Genomic DNA, 14,741 nt, shown 5'->3' on the forward strand with positions numbered 1-14,741 from the left:
AGGTCTCTGTAGTTTAGCAATCTAGTGTCCCGCTGCCTTCATTTCCTTTCAATAACACATTCTTTAGTGTTTGCTTTTTTTTTGTGCCACACTTCTGCGTTGTTCTCACTATGGTCAGCGTGGAAACAAAGGAAGACATGAATGAGAAGAGGCAGCAACACATGAAAACAGGAGAGAAAGAGGGTTCTGCATGGTTACAGCTGAGAGCCTTTGTGATGTGTCTGTGGTCAGCTGACCAGTGGCTGCTGGACTTCTGGGATGATATGTTTTTCTTTATCCATGTTTGACTTTTATCGCAGAGGTTTATTGGCCTCTGTCAGCACTATAACATCCAAGGGTGTATTTCTTTATAACCTCAGCTGGAGTGGAGGCGTTCTGCTATGGCTTCCACTAAGAAAAAGGGAAATATATCTGTATTTGATCTGTATTTCGCTGACTGCCTCCTGGTGACATTAATGCTGCAGGAAGTTGTTGTTTATTGTGTGTAGCCACAGAGGTCATTCGGCACCTAACCAAGCTTAAATACCACGTACCCCACAGAGCCAACAGGCTTATGAGGCTCAGATCAATCTACCTTTGCAAAGGTCAAACATATTTGTATTTCTCTGGGAACTTCCTGTCTGGTTGTTTTTGTATGCCGTTTAATTTCTGTCGCGATAAAACACGTTCACAAACAATTTTATCATTTTATTTTTTCATTCACTGCTACTCACACTGTAGAAACCTTGTGCACAGATTTAACAAATGTGGGTGAAGCAGTGAGAAGCCCAGAGCACAAAGCGCCGCCAAAGCTTACAGAGTTTCTGCTTGCTGAATGCTGGAGGGCAAACTGGCTCTTTTAGGCAACTCTGCTTCAAGGTTGAATTCAAATCAATCCGACTTTTTTCACGGCTGAAACAACAGGCCCTCTTATAATTGGTAAGAGGGCCTGTTGATAAGGGTATAATTAGTTTAACTGGTATGCAATCACACAACCTCTTTGACTGACACCTTGAGGTGCACAGAGTTGGCAGGTTTATTTAGATTTTAGCAAATTCAGTGTGATAATCTTACTATTAAAGGGGACCTACCATGTTTCTTTCCACATTCATATTTTCATTTCTGGACTCTATTAGAGTAGCTTTTCATAATTCATCGCTCAAAAATAATCCTTTTTTATTTTACAAAGGGTCTTGGTGACTCTTCTCCGTTCATCCACCATCTGAAAAAAGCCTTTTAGGATGACTCGCTTCATATCAACTCCTGACAGCCAGATCTTTGTATCTGAGATGACCATATTACAGAGTCTCCCTCTCTGACATCATGTAGAACTGAGAATAGAAAACCTAACAGTTTAAAACAGTGTTTAGAGCAGTGTAAAGCCTGGCACACAGACACTAATGTCCACATGAAAAACGAAGTAAAAATACTAAACTATATGTCACAAACCAGTCGTGTGGTCATGTGAGCATAAAGGTGATGCACATAGTGACGCCAATTAAGAATTTGAATTAATTAGGCCTTTATGTCTTTCAGACATGTAATTGGTTTGTGTCATCTGGATTCATTAGATAAATAAAGATGGATATTATCTGCATAGCACTGAAAATATATGCAGTTTTTTTGCCTAAGGGAACTCCATGATAAACTTTTGTAAGGGAAGAAAAGGCCTCATTTACGTGAACAAATTAGAATCGATTGATGAGATTCAAACCCCTGCACTTTATTTTCTTCAAGATCAACAGTTTGTTATAGTCTCTGTATTAAAATGTTCAACAGTATCAAGTGCACTGAGGTCTAACAGGACACAGAGATGAGTCCGCTGTCAGCGGTCGTAGGAAGTGCCTCTGACAGTGTGACATTGTAACTAGTAACTAGTGCTGTTGATGAATTCTGAAACCTAATTGAACCTTTTCAGATAGATCATTCATCTGCAAATGGCCATGCAGCTGTTTGCAGGTGCTCTTTTAAGAATTTTTAATATAAGAAGCGGTGACCCAAAAACGCAGATGAGTGACTTAGGGGATGGGGGGAGGGGCACAAAAGCTGAGCTCCACGGCTTTTATAGGGCACTGGCACACTGGGCCCAGGTGTTCCCGATGTTGCTGACAATGAACAAACCGTGGTAGCGGGCAGGGTGAATGGACCTGGGGTGGAGAGGGTCCTCACAATACAGCTCCCTTTCTTTGTGTACAACAGTATACACTTCCAACCACCAGTAGATTACTTTGGCACTGAGGATTTGAAGGGTAAGCCAGGCATAACAGGCTGCTATCATTTTTTGGTTTCCACATATGTGACTCAGGATAGAAATTTATATCTGTTTATATTTTTGCACCTGTTCTCTCCTGCCATTCTTTATTTTCACACTCTTTACCTATTTTCTTTTCCCCCCTTGCGTCCTTCTCTAACGTGCTTTTGTTTCTTCTTCCTCGCTTCAGATGTACTGGGAGGATACAATGGGACTATCTTTGCCTATGGGCAGACTTCCTCAGGAAAGACACACACCATGGAGGTACAGTGCTGCTAAAAAATTCAAAAGGTAGCCCTCGCAATGTGGCACGTGCGAGCACGCACATTTTCCTCCTTTTTAAACACCGTCTCCTCCTCTGCCTGTCCTGACTTTATGTCTGCCTCCGTCATGGCCATCATTCTCTATCTTTCTTTCTCAGCCTCATGTGGAAACTAACCTTCTTTACAACTCTCTGTGGGAAACAACCCTGTTCGCTTTCAAGTCAAAAGCCTCGCTGCTCTCCTTTCTTTTACTGTTCTATCGACTTTATTCATCCCAGGCTCTGCATTTATCCTGCTCTTCACTTACATGTCTCTGTCTCATTTCAATCCTCCTTTAGGGGAACCTTCATGATCACCAGGGAATGGGGATAATACCGCGGATTGCTGAGGACATTTTTGAACATATATTTGCCATGGATGAGAATCTTGAATTCCACATAAAGGTTGGTGTGGATTCTGACGTTTGTGTGTTCAAGTTTGCATTTTTACCACCTTCTTCTTCTTTCTTTCTTTTTTTTTACGTTTGCTGTTAGATGGAATATATTCAGTAGAAATACAACTTGAAGCTCTGATGTAATCCTCACATGGATGGGTTGAGTGGAATCAGCCAAGCATCAATAAATCATGATAAATAAACCATGATCATCCCACAGCATTTTCCCTTTTACATCACGGTCTTATAATAGAGGATAATACCTCATCAGAGCCACAGCAGATTATTGCAGCATTTTGTATTTGCACAGTGAGCACCTATCATCCTCCTCATTTATCTGCATTGAATTCTCTTTCTGTGTCCCTGGTAAAATATTTGCTATCAAATGTTTTTTGTCTTTGCTGCAGGTCTCCTACTTTGAGATCTACATGGATAAAATCCGGGACCTGCTGGATGGTAGGTCCCGGCTCAATTTTGTTAATGCTTCGTAGTTTTCTGTGTCACAACACAGATTTAAAAGCTGTCTGCTCACACACAGATGAATCATGTTTAACCGTTGACATTTTAAGACCTTATTACTTAAAGTGTTTGAACCCTATGCAAACTGACAGGCACATCTATAGCGATGAGCCACAGCATTAAATTTACTTGCCTCTTTCTGAATGAGATGGATATGTGACCTCTGAGGGTGTCCTGCAGCGTGTGGCACTGGGATACAAGCAGAAGAACTTTCAGGCCCTCTGGGCTGGTCGACCTCAGTGGTTGGGACTTATTCCAATGCATCCTGCAGCTGCTTGATCGGATTGGGATTTGGGGAGCTTGGGAGCTGGTCAATACCATGGGCTCTTTATTATGTTCCTCCAGCCATTTCTAAGCAGTTCTTGTTGTAAGCTGTGGAAATGTGGTGGTGGTAAATTGGTGTGAGACAACGATTAGTTGGGTGGTATTTATCAAAGCAATAATAAAGTGAATCTCAGGAACCAAGGTGTCCTAAATTATCAAGGAGATAATCTGTGCCAGGGTTTTTAATCTTATGGCTAATCACTTTATATTTATGTTTAAGATATTATTCGGTTGTTGTCTCCCATAGGAGAAAATCATCCTGGGACAGGCAACTACTGCATCACGGAAACAGACAAAAAGAAAATATTACAACAAAAACCCTTAATGGGCACATGTTTAGTAAATACAGATGTAATTATAATAAATACCAGTAGAAAAATAATAATAAAAGAGTTACCTCAAAGGCTCCCAACTTCTCTCTGTCCTACACAGTAAAAAAAGAAAGAAAAACAGAAAATATTCTGTGACTTTTCTGCCTGTATTATCATTTTTATTATCTTTTTTGAGTGAATTAATAAGGGACATTTTTGAGAAGCTAAAAAAAGAAGGCAACTGGACTTCTTTCGGTTTGTGATGTGTTTTCTGTGTTTTTTTTTTCAGAGTACTTGAGTTTTTCATTACTCAGTTTAACTGAGTGAGGGTCCACTGAGTGCTTATAGCACAAAGTGACCCTAGATCTCCTAACAGAGGTCAGCTAAAATCCTGTTAGCTGAACAGTGGACCGTATTAAAAATGTCTTGGGGAGTGAGGAGAGTTGTACCCGTGATTTCTCCTGATGTTTTAACTACATAAAAATGTTGAGGTTTACACTTACAGTCTTAGGTTTCAAAACCAGCTGATAATGCTACAACATAAGATGGACTTTGCAGTACTAATGCTGCAAACACTAAATGGCAATGGCAAATGGCCTGCATTTGTATAGCGCTTTTCCAGTCCATAGGACCCCAAAGCGCTTTACACTACATTCAGTCATTCACCCATTCACACACACATTCACACACTGGCGATAGCAAGCTACATTGTAGCCACAGCTGCCCTGGGGCGCACTAAAAACTTGGATTCTGTGGAGAACATGAAGACGCTGATGGATTCTCACACAAACACACGTTGGTGCTGTTTGAGTTGACACTTTTATAAATATAAGCTGTGAAGCTATCGAGAAAAAGAAGTGTGCTTTTAAATTATTCCGCTCTTGTGAAAGGAACATTTATTATCACGCCCTCCCCTCCTCGCTTTTCATGGCCTTTTAATTTAAAAAAGCGTAAAATTAAACTGATCTGTGAAGTTAAATTGAAAAAGTAAACAACCTCACTGGCTTCCTTTATATCTTCGCTTTGTTCTATTTTCTGTATACACCCAGAGTCAACTCAGCATTTCGGCTCATAGTCTTATCACCCATATACAACCCGTGTAAAATGATGGAGAGGCCAGGATAGAGGGGTGTGATTACATCTTTAATGGAGCCAGAGACAGTGGTGAAAGCCTCCATCTGTATGCAGGGGAGTCCACAGTGCCTGTGGAACATTTAGGCTCTGAACAAAAAGAGTCAACAACAAGCCAGATGAATGGAGGCAGGAGAATAACAACCTATGGGGGGAAATGGCTGTAGGATGAAACCACACAAGCACACACTAACAGTCTCAAGGGAGAAAACGGCCTCCACAATCTGGTGAAATTTAATTACCGACATGATAAGACTTTCAAATGTGCAGTGACTAATGCAGGAATTTGGGCCAGTAAGTGCCCTTGCCAAAAATTGGTATTTTGTTCATTGACACTATCAGAGGCATGTGCTTAACCTCTCACTTTGACTTTATACAAAAAATAAGGCTTCAGTTCTTTTGAAAATATTCATAGCCAGGCCCTCGAGTATTTTTTCACGCTGCACACAGTGGATAGAGGCTGACTCACAAATATGAAGGGAACATAGTCAGGTCTCATTATAGTTGTGCTGAAAGGAAGAACACTTCCATGCAGATGCTTATTTGCACAAACACACACATGGGCAAACATTTACACTCATGAACACACACGCTCAATCCTCTAGGTAATAAAAAAAATGACATCTTCCATTTTTTTCTCCTAACACAGTGACAAAGACGAATCTGTCAGTGCACGAAGACAAACACAGAGTTCCTTATGTGAAGGTGAGTCACCTACAGACGCGATTCAGTTTGCATTTTTCTCTATTATAAAGATGCTGTTTTTGTTGTTTATGAGTATAAGAATAGATCAGCGTGAGAAGATTGACATGTCTGAGACTGACAGCCAGTAGCTTGCTAGTTTTCTCAGTTCTGGCTTAATAAAATGATAAGAAAATAAAGTTATCTGCACACCTAGGGCTCTATAATGCATCATCACACCTAACTTTACTGTGTTTGTGGAAATGACTGCACTCTGGTTGATCTCGCTCAAAACCTGGAGGCTGTCAACATGGCAAACCCTCAAAAAAAGAGGGAAAAACAGACAAATAGAATTTTTATGTAGGTACAGAGGAACAACACTGACTCTTTCTACTGTTTCCTGACATGATTGAGAGTGTTATCGATGTTCTCATCTAAGCTGTCTTAGTCCAAGTTAAAGAAACCACAATTATTAATTCTGGCTCTGCACTCATGATGATCTGTTGTATGTTTAGCTAATATTTGTGCATATTACTGAACGTATATTTGATTTCCTGCTTCACTAAGGGCTGCACTGAGCGCTTTGTCACAAGTCCCGAGGAGGTGATGGATGTGATAGATGAGGGGAAGGCCAACCGTCACGTTGCTGTCACCAGTGAGTCACACTGTTGATCTTCCTGATGTTGTGACACTCACTCCGTCAGACACTTTATGTCAGACTTTTTTTCCCCCTTTAAAGTTTCAAGATTAATGTGCAAAGGGGAGAAATGCATGGCGAGGTATGAAGTGAAGACTTGAACTTGAACTAAATTGAGTGAACTTTTGTTTGTTCTTTAGACATGAATGAGCATAGTTCCCGCAGTCACAGCATCTTCCTCATTAACATCAAACAAGAAAACGTGGAGACTGAGCAGAAGCTGAGTGGGAAGTTATATCTGGTTGACCTAGCTGGCAGTGAGAAGGTAGGAAGAATGGGGATTTTTCTTTCAAAAACATTAAAAGGAGGGATATAAACTCCAGACGTTTGCTGTTGACAGGGGTTTGAAACACTGGGGGCTTTGAAATGGTGTTTTCAGACATCAAAGAAGCAGATAAACAATGCATTAAAGCAACTAAACCTGAATCTTTATTGCTTTGGATTGCTCTGATTTTTAAAAATTCCACTTTATAAAAAAATTCAGAGGCCGAGAGCTGATTCCTAATCTGTAGGGTTGTTTCAGTCTGTCGCAGATGCATTATCAGGGTTACTGTTTATTCTGAAAAATAACAAGTGCTAAATGGAGCTTTCAGACAAGATAAACATCAAACTGATGGGAACCAAAGAACAACAAATTCATTCCACTTTTAAAGGTCTTCTAGGTGAAATCTGAGTCAGCTCAGCCCCATCACACCATCTATAAAACAATCTATCACTGGGACATAGTTCAAACGCTGGAAAGCAAATAGAAAATACATTAGAGGCACCGCTAAACCTGGCCCTTGGCTCCTTGTGTTGATAGTATTGGTAGAAAACTTAGAGCGTTAGATTGCAGTAGAGTCTGGATAGATGTTGATGTCTGTGGTTTGTAGCTGATAAGTGCTGATAGTGCATCTGTAAGTTGTCTTGGTCCTCCCTGGGGCTCAATAAGTAAAAGGTTCTACTCCAGCAGCTTTTTAGGCTTTGGTACAAAACGTTATTGACTGGGCTGAACAGGAGCCTGGCGTATGGTCCACAGAAGGCTTTGATAGGACGACTTGCTCTCCTCTGTAATTAAGCTCCTCATTATTCTGCCGTAAATAATTGCATCCCATGGCGATTATGACAGAATAACGTGTGCCTTTCCTTTCAAAGTGTGGAAATCGTCTGGGCTTGTCAGTGTTCCTGTCTGTTAGCAATTAGCTGTGCATGCACAAATTCTTCATTCTGATGCTGTGGAAGTGCTTTTTATTGCAGTTTTATTGCAAGACAGATTTCTAATAATTATTTCTGTGTATTTCTTTAAAATAACAGTTACATTTAAACAAATTTACTCATATTTGATTTTTTTTTATTATTGCAAATTTGATTTTCTACAGTTTGTGGAGCTGCATGCTGCCATTTGACATTTTTGCCATGCAAAATGTCAATTATTGCAACAATTCACTGAAACAAATTAACTGAAAATGCACAGAGTGAACCCTCTCACTGCTAAATTACACCACAGTGTCAGTGCCACCAGGAAAATAAACATAATTTCCCTGCTGATAATGTTCTTTACGGACTAATTCCTCCTGTCTGCGGGTGTATGTGTGTCAGGTCAGTAAAACAGGCGCCGAGGGAGCGGTGCTGGATGAGGCTAAGAACATCAACAAGTCTCTGTCGGCCCTGGGGAACGTCATCTCAGCGCTGGCTGAAGGAACGGTACGGTGGAGATTTGTTCCGAGGTCTATCATTAGCTTCATGTTGTTTAAACATTTTTTCCCCCAAACCTGGGTTCAGGCTGCAGTGAATTAGCTGAAAGTATTAGATTAAAACAACCTAAATTTCACAAATTAGGTAATTAGTTTAGTAGCTAGTCAAGGCCAAATTACACACTACAATAAATCTGCTGTGTGTATCTGAAGATAGCTCTACAGGGTGGGCCATTTATATGGATACACCGTAATAACATGGGAATGGTTGGTGATATTAAAGTCCTGTTTGTGGCACATTAGTATATGTGAGGGGGCAAACTCCTCAAGATGGGTGGTGACCATGGTGGCCATTTAGAAGTCGGCCATCTTGGATACAACTTTTGTTTTTTCAATAGGAAGAGGGCCATGTGACACATCAAACTTATTGGTAATGTCACAAGAAAAACAATGGTGTGCTTGGTTTCAACGTAACTTTATTCTTTCATGAGTTATTTACAAGTTTGCCTTTGTTCACAGCCATTGACATGTCGAAGAGGTTAACACGTGAGGAGCAGATCGAAATTGTGTTGATATCTGGTGAACGCAGTAACCGGGTCATTGCAGCAGATTTCAATGCAAGACACCCTACGAGACCACCCATCTCCCATGCCGCAGTTAGCAAACTGCTTGCTAAGTTTCGTGAAACTGGTTCAGTGTTGGATTTGCCAAAATGTGGACGCAAGAAAACTGTCACTAATGAAGAAACATCAGTGGCTGTCCTAGCTTCATTCAGCAACACAGCGTAGCACTCGCCGCATGTCCCTGGAGAGTGGCATTAGTCGAACATCCCTTCGGCGGATATTAGCTACTCACAAATGGCACCCTTACAAACTCCAGCTACTGCAGCATCTCAGCGAGGATGACCCAGATCGGCGTACAGAATTTGCAGAATGGGCAAAAAAAAATTGGAACAGGACCCTCAGTTCATGCAGAAGATTTTGTTCAGTGATGAGGCAAACTTTTATGTGAATGGTGAAGTTAACAAACAAAATAACAGCTATTGGTCTGACACTAACCCACATTGGATGGATCCCTTCAAGACTGTTGGAACAACAAAAGCGATGGTTTGGTGTGGTATATGGGGTACAACGATAGTGGGTCCATTCTTCATCAAAGGAAACCTCAAGGCCACTGAATATTTGAAATTGCTACATGATGATGTGTTTCCTCTTTATGCACTGAAGCTGGCACATTCCCTAAGTTTTTCCAGCAAGATGGTGCACCACCACATTATGGGTGCCAGGTCCGAGCATTCCTAGATGAACAGTTTCCTGGAAAGTGGATTGGTCGTCGTGGGCCAGTTGAATGGCCCCCAAGGTCTCCCGATCTGACCCCCTTAGACTTTTATCTTTGGGGTCATCTGAAGCTAATTGTCTATGGTGTGAAGATACGAGATGTGCAGCACCTGAAACTACGGATACTGGAGCCTGTGCTGGCATTTCTCCTGCGGTGTTGCTATCAGTGTGTGAAGAGTGGGAGAAGAGGGTTGCATTGACAATCCAACACAATGGGCAGCACACTGAACACATTTTATAAGTGGTCAGAAACTTGTAAATAACTCATGAAAGAATAAAGTTACGTTGAAACCAAGCACACCATTGTTTTTCTTGTGACATTACCAATAAGTTTGATGTGTCACATGGCCCTCTTCCTATTGAAAAAACAAAAGTTGTAGCCAAGATGGCCGACTTCTAAATGGCCACCATGGTCACCGCCCATCTTGAGGAGTTTGCCCCTCACATATACTAATGTGCCACAAACAGGACTTTAATATCACCAACCATTCCCATGTTATTATGGTGTATCCATATAAATGGCCCACCCTGTACATCCAATATAAAGGAATAGCACGCTTTGACATTTTAGGAAAAGCATTAGTTAGATTAGCAGTTTTGTATTCATACTGCAAATACTATCAGCATCTGGCTAGCTAAGCTTGAGATTAAAACTAGGAACAAGCTGATATGGCTATGTCCAAATGGGTCATAAGCACAAGTTTTAGCGAAACCTATGTATTTATTATTATTGTGTCACTGCCACATTCTACTTTTTAAAGTACTCCCAAACCCCAGCTGTGTAACATGTGAGATGCAGTTACACTGAAGTATTTGCCGCTGGAAATCACAGCAGTGCACCTTGAATGAAATCCACACTGTTGTCTTGCAGCTGGGTTGGATGAATGCTTGTAGAAACATGCTAGCTTGTTAGCAGATATCCGTCCCTCCTCACCCATAATTCCCACCGCTGCTACAGCTGGTAATACAATCCAGTCTACCCACTCCTTTAAAGCTCTGTCGTTATAATTAAAAAAACTCCCCGTCTTGTGTTATTATACGCCTCTGAAGGCTTTAAAGAAACAAGCTGAAAAGGCTTAGGGAACTCTTGGTAAACTTAAAGGAAAGGCTCTCAGGCTGTAAATGCCTCAGAAATATGTTAGAAATGCTGCTGCTATTCAGTCTTCTGAGCAAGGACAAAGTCTTTTTGAAAACATTTCAAGTGTTAAAAAGGTTATACTGTCAATTATCTACCAGAGAGAGAGAGAAATCACCTTTTCCTTTGTTTTCTCCCGATGCAAACAACACATATTTTTAGTTTTTCAAAGACAGACGTCACGTCTGTCTTGCAGCAATTCAGTATTTCCTTCAGCTTTTCAATCCTCTCGTTTGTCTTTTTCACTGCCCGTTGCTATCTTTAATCCTCTTTCTTCGCTTCTTTTTATCTCTTTGTAGAAATCCCATGTGCCATACCGTGACAGTAAAATGACTCGCATCCTACAGGACTCGCTGGGCGGGAACTGCCGCACCACCATGTTTATCTGTTGCTCTCCCTCTAGCTACAACGATACAGAGACCAAATCCACCTTGATGTTTGGCCAACGGTAACGTTCTTCCATGCTAAGTAGCCATGAACGTCTGCACTGCGAAACACAGCACACATTTGCGTCTCTCTCAGCTGCAGTCGCGGGGATGTTTTTGCTGAAATGTGCTCACCTCAGATATGCTGTTCACATATTACTTCCTCTAACTTTTCCTTTGACGAAGTTGCTTTAGAAGCAGGCTTTTTTTTGTAGTTTGGGTCTTGTTTGTTCAAAATCTGTTTTACCCCCCTCTTCAGATAGGTAAGCTGCATTCATGGAGTCTGATTTGGTTTGCTTGCCAGATTTCCTCTCTTTACTTGCTGTTGACTTAAAAAAAAACCCACAGATTGAAAAGAAAGATCCTGAAAAGGCTTTTTTGTGGACATCCAGCCTTTCCCCCCTACCAATGAATTGAGACTGACATTGGAGTGTTGGTTGAAATAAATAATGTATTACAGAGCAAAGGCAGTTAGAGAATTCACAATGGACGTTTGAATGTAAAGATTTGGTCTCTTTTCTCTTTTGTCAGAAGCACTAGCTGTACAGTGCCAACAATTATCTATTTTAAAGATTAATAGAATGTATAAGAAATACTGTAAAACGACATTAAATACATCTGCCCTGTAGAATTCAGCATATTTTCTCAGAAAAGCCTTTGAATGGACATAAAAGTCAACAGTATTAGGTCTGCAATCCTAGCTTAAGCTCATTATTGTTGTTATTGTTGTTTCATTCATTATTAAAAGTACAGGTTTTATGGGTGGACTGTGTATTTATGCAGAGCATAAATAAGTCATGACCACTTTGGTCAGCATTCAGAACATATACCACCTGATGTTTGATTTTCAGCATTTCCCTATCCAAACAACATGTTATCTATATTCTGATGTGATGAGACTCTGGATAACACCGTTTGTCTGACTAATGTCAGGGAATAATTGAATACAGACAGTGTTTTCTCACTGAAGTGTGAAATGAAGGGAAAGCCACTGAGTGCTGCAGGTGTTTCAGTGTAACTGTTTCAGCTGTAAAACCACATATTTTTGTTGTATGGCACTGTGCAAAAGTCTTGAACCACCCTCTCATTTCTTCATATTTTCCTTCCAAGGAGCCAGACTTTCAGCATTTTTGTAAAAGTGATCTTGAACAATAGTTCTCTGGGTTTTCTGAAGGTCTTTCAAAGTTTTTCTTGGACATTTCCTATTTTTTAATCCAGTCCTTGAACTCGGTCATTTTCAGGGGAATGTTTTTTTAAGGGTTTTCCTTTTTTTTTTTTTTCAAGTGAAGTAAAAAAAGGAAATAGTAGGTCAAAAAAACCACCTAGAGCAGATGACCAGTATCCAAAAGTAATGTCCTCAAGAAATGGGGAGGAAAAAAACTAGCAAAGATCTGACACAGGACCTGAGAGAAGCATCTGGCCCTTCAGTTGATCTGTCCACTCTTCACCAAAACCTCATCAAAATAGTGTTAGTGTAAGGGCAGCTGTCATTTCTAAGGAAAGGAAACAGGGGGAAGAGGCTGATGTATGCCAAATTACAAAGAGCTGGACTAAAAACCAGTGGCAACAGGTCTAAAGGAGTGTTTTTTATGTATGTCAGTATTTCCAGTGGAGTGAGGTACAACAGTGAGTATCTACAGACATCTGTAAACACTCTGTCATGTGTTGGAGGTTAATTTCAGCGAGTGGTGTAGAGGATCTTACCGGTATTGATTAAATTATGAATGCAGAAAAGTGCCATCAGATTTTGATCCACCATGCAGTGCCACCTGGAAAGCATCTGATTAGCAGCACCTTCATTTTTCAGCATGGCAATGATTCCAAACACACTGCCAGTGCAGTACAAGTATACCTGTGGAAAACTATCAGTCATGGACTGGCCTCCCCAGAGCCCGGACCTCAACATTACTGAAGCAATGTGGGATCATCTCGGCAGAGAATGGAACAAAAAGCAGAAACATCCAAAGTAGAGCTTTGGGATGTCCTTCAAAAAGCCCGGAGAACTATTTCTGAAGACTACTTGAAGGAATTACGAGAGCTGCCTCGAAGACGTCAAAGCAAATACTGACCTTCAAGTTCATTAATTAAACAAACATAATTGTTTGTTTGCAGTGATTATGTTTCAGTCACTACAAAAACAAAATCTAAAGCAAGACTTTTTTGTGAATTATTTATCCTCCCATAAATACTCTACCTTATATGATAAGTGCTGTATATTTGATGTGAATATGCTTCAGGGGGGTTGATACATTTTTATATTTTAAATTCCTTCCTCTTCATCATATCCCTTTTAACCAAAGTTGGAAGAAACCCAATTTGCATACCAGTTAATGAGATGGAAACATATTTTCATCAAGCAGCTGCGACTGGAAACTGTTTTGACAGTTTCTCTGTTCTCTTCTGTTGTCTTGCACTTTCCTTTTTCCTCTCTCTCTTATCTATATATTTCCCTCTTACCCTCCCCTCATACTGTTTCCTTTCCTTTCTGTCTTCCCTCCCTCACTGTATCCCTCCAATTAGAGCCAAGACCATTAGGAATACTGTATCAGTGAACCTGGAGCTCACAGCAGAGCAGTGGAAGAAGAAGTATGAAAAGGAGAAGGAAAAGAACAGGTCAATGAAGGAAACTATTCAAAGACTCGAGGCAGAGCTGAATTGCTGGAGGAACGGTAATACTTGCACTGATATAAAAAACACTTAACATCATCTTCCCCCAAGAGACGGTAAAAATAGTTGCCTGTGCATTTTGAGTTTATCAGTGAGAACCATGAAATGCATATATTTTCAACTGCGCTAATGCCAGGGACTGTGTGGGGATGTTTGCTGGTTGAGCCTCTTTGTTCGAGACTAGTGAACGGATTGCACTGAACATGTTCATGGTCTCAAGAGAATTAATTACTTTCCCACTAATATCAGTTGCAGTTTGTGTTTAGTTCTAATTAGCAAATGTTAGTATTATAAAAGGTGAAAATAGGATGGTAGAAATGTAATAAAACATGCAAAGCGCCAGCGCGGTGAGCATTTAGCTCAAAGCATCACAGAACTGCAAGCGTGGCTGCAGACGTCTTAAATTACTCCTATAAAAGAAACAAAAAGAGTGAAAATTGAGTGCTGGTTTAAGCAAATGATTGTAGATCTTGATCTTTAATCTTTTTTTTTAAAGATTAACTGCCTGCCATACAGTAAAAAGAACGATGGTGTTAAAAGATGAAAAGCTTGTGCTCGAGAGAGATGATACTCCGGCCCAGAAAACACTACTTTTCTGAAAAGAAGAGCCACTGCAGTGCATGTCCTTATCCCAGTCCCTTTTCATGCATGGAGGAGTATTCACTGACAGGAATGAAAATTTCACCAGCCCGCAGGCTTTATTTTGCAGTCTACGCAAGTGCAGATTTAACCTCATTTGATATCATCTGAATACCTGCCAGGGCAGATATGGGACAAGGGGAGCCAAACAAACGTGCTGGACTTGTGCCCAAAACGCTTAAAAATCCCTCCTTGGTTATTTTTATTCCATATTATTCAGAATTTTACACTTTGCATAATTGGATTCCCCCTGCACTGTATTGAAGGCAAGACATG

At 40.6% G+C, this 14,741-nt stretch overlaps 1 protein-coding gene across 1 annotated transcript in view; it reads left to right on the plus strand.

Annotated features, from left to right (window-relative positions):
- Positions 1 to 14,741, plus strand: part of kif5ab (kinesin family member 5A, b) — a 69,781-nt gene that overhangs the window by 22,507 nt on the left and 32,533 nt on the right. Inside the window, exons 3-11 of the mRNA XM_085457685.1 lie at positions 2,421 to 2,494; positions 2,832 to 2,936; positions 3,334 to 3,382; positions 5,861 to 5,916; positions 6,460 to 6,547; positions 6,730 to 6,854; positions 8,168 to 8,272; positions 11,034 to 11,182; positions 13,680 to 13,828. Coding sequence (XP_085313811.1) covers positions 2,421 to 2,494; positions 2,832 to 2,936; positions 3,334 to 3,382; positions 5,861 to 5,916; positions 6,460 to 6,547; positions 6,730 to 6,854; positions 8,168 to 8,272; positions 11,034 to 11,182; positions 13,680 to 13,828 — 900 coding nt within the window. The remainder of the gene's footprint in view (positions 1 to 2,420; positions 2,495 to 2,831; positions 2,937 to 3,333; positions 3,383 to 5,860; positions 5,917 to 6,459; positions 6,548 to 6,729; positions 6,855 to 8,167; positions 8,273 to 11,033; positions 11,183 to 13,679; positions 13,829 to 14,741) is intronic.

The sequence above is a fragment of the Copadichromis virginalis genome, linkage group LG5 (assembly GCF_057382275.1).
Source record: "Copadichromis virginalis isolate Kocher_CV1m ecotype Utaka linkage group LG5, C_Virginalis_male_GT1.1, whole genome shotgun sequence".
Taxonomy (NCBI): domain Eukaryota; kingdom Metazoa; phylum Chordata; class Actinopteri; order Cichliformes; family Cichlidae; genus Copadichromis; species Copadichromis virginalis.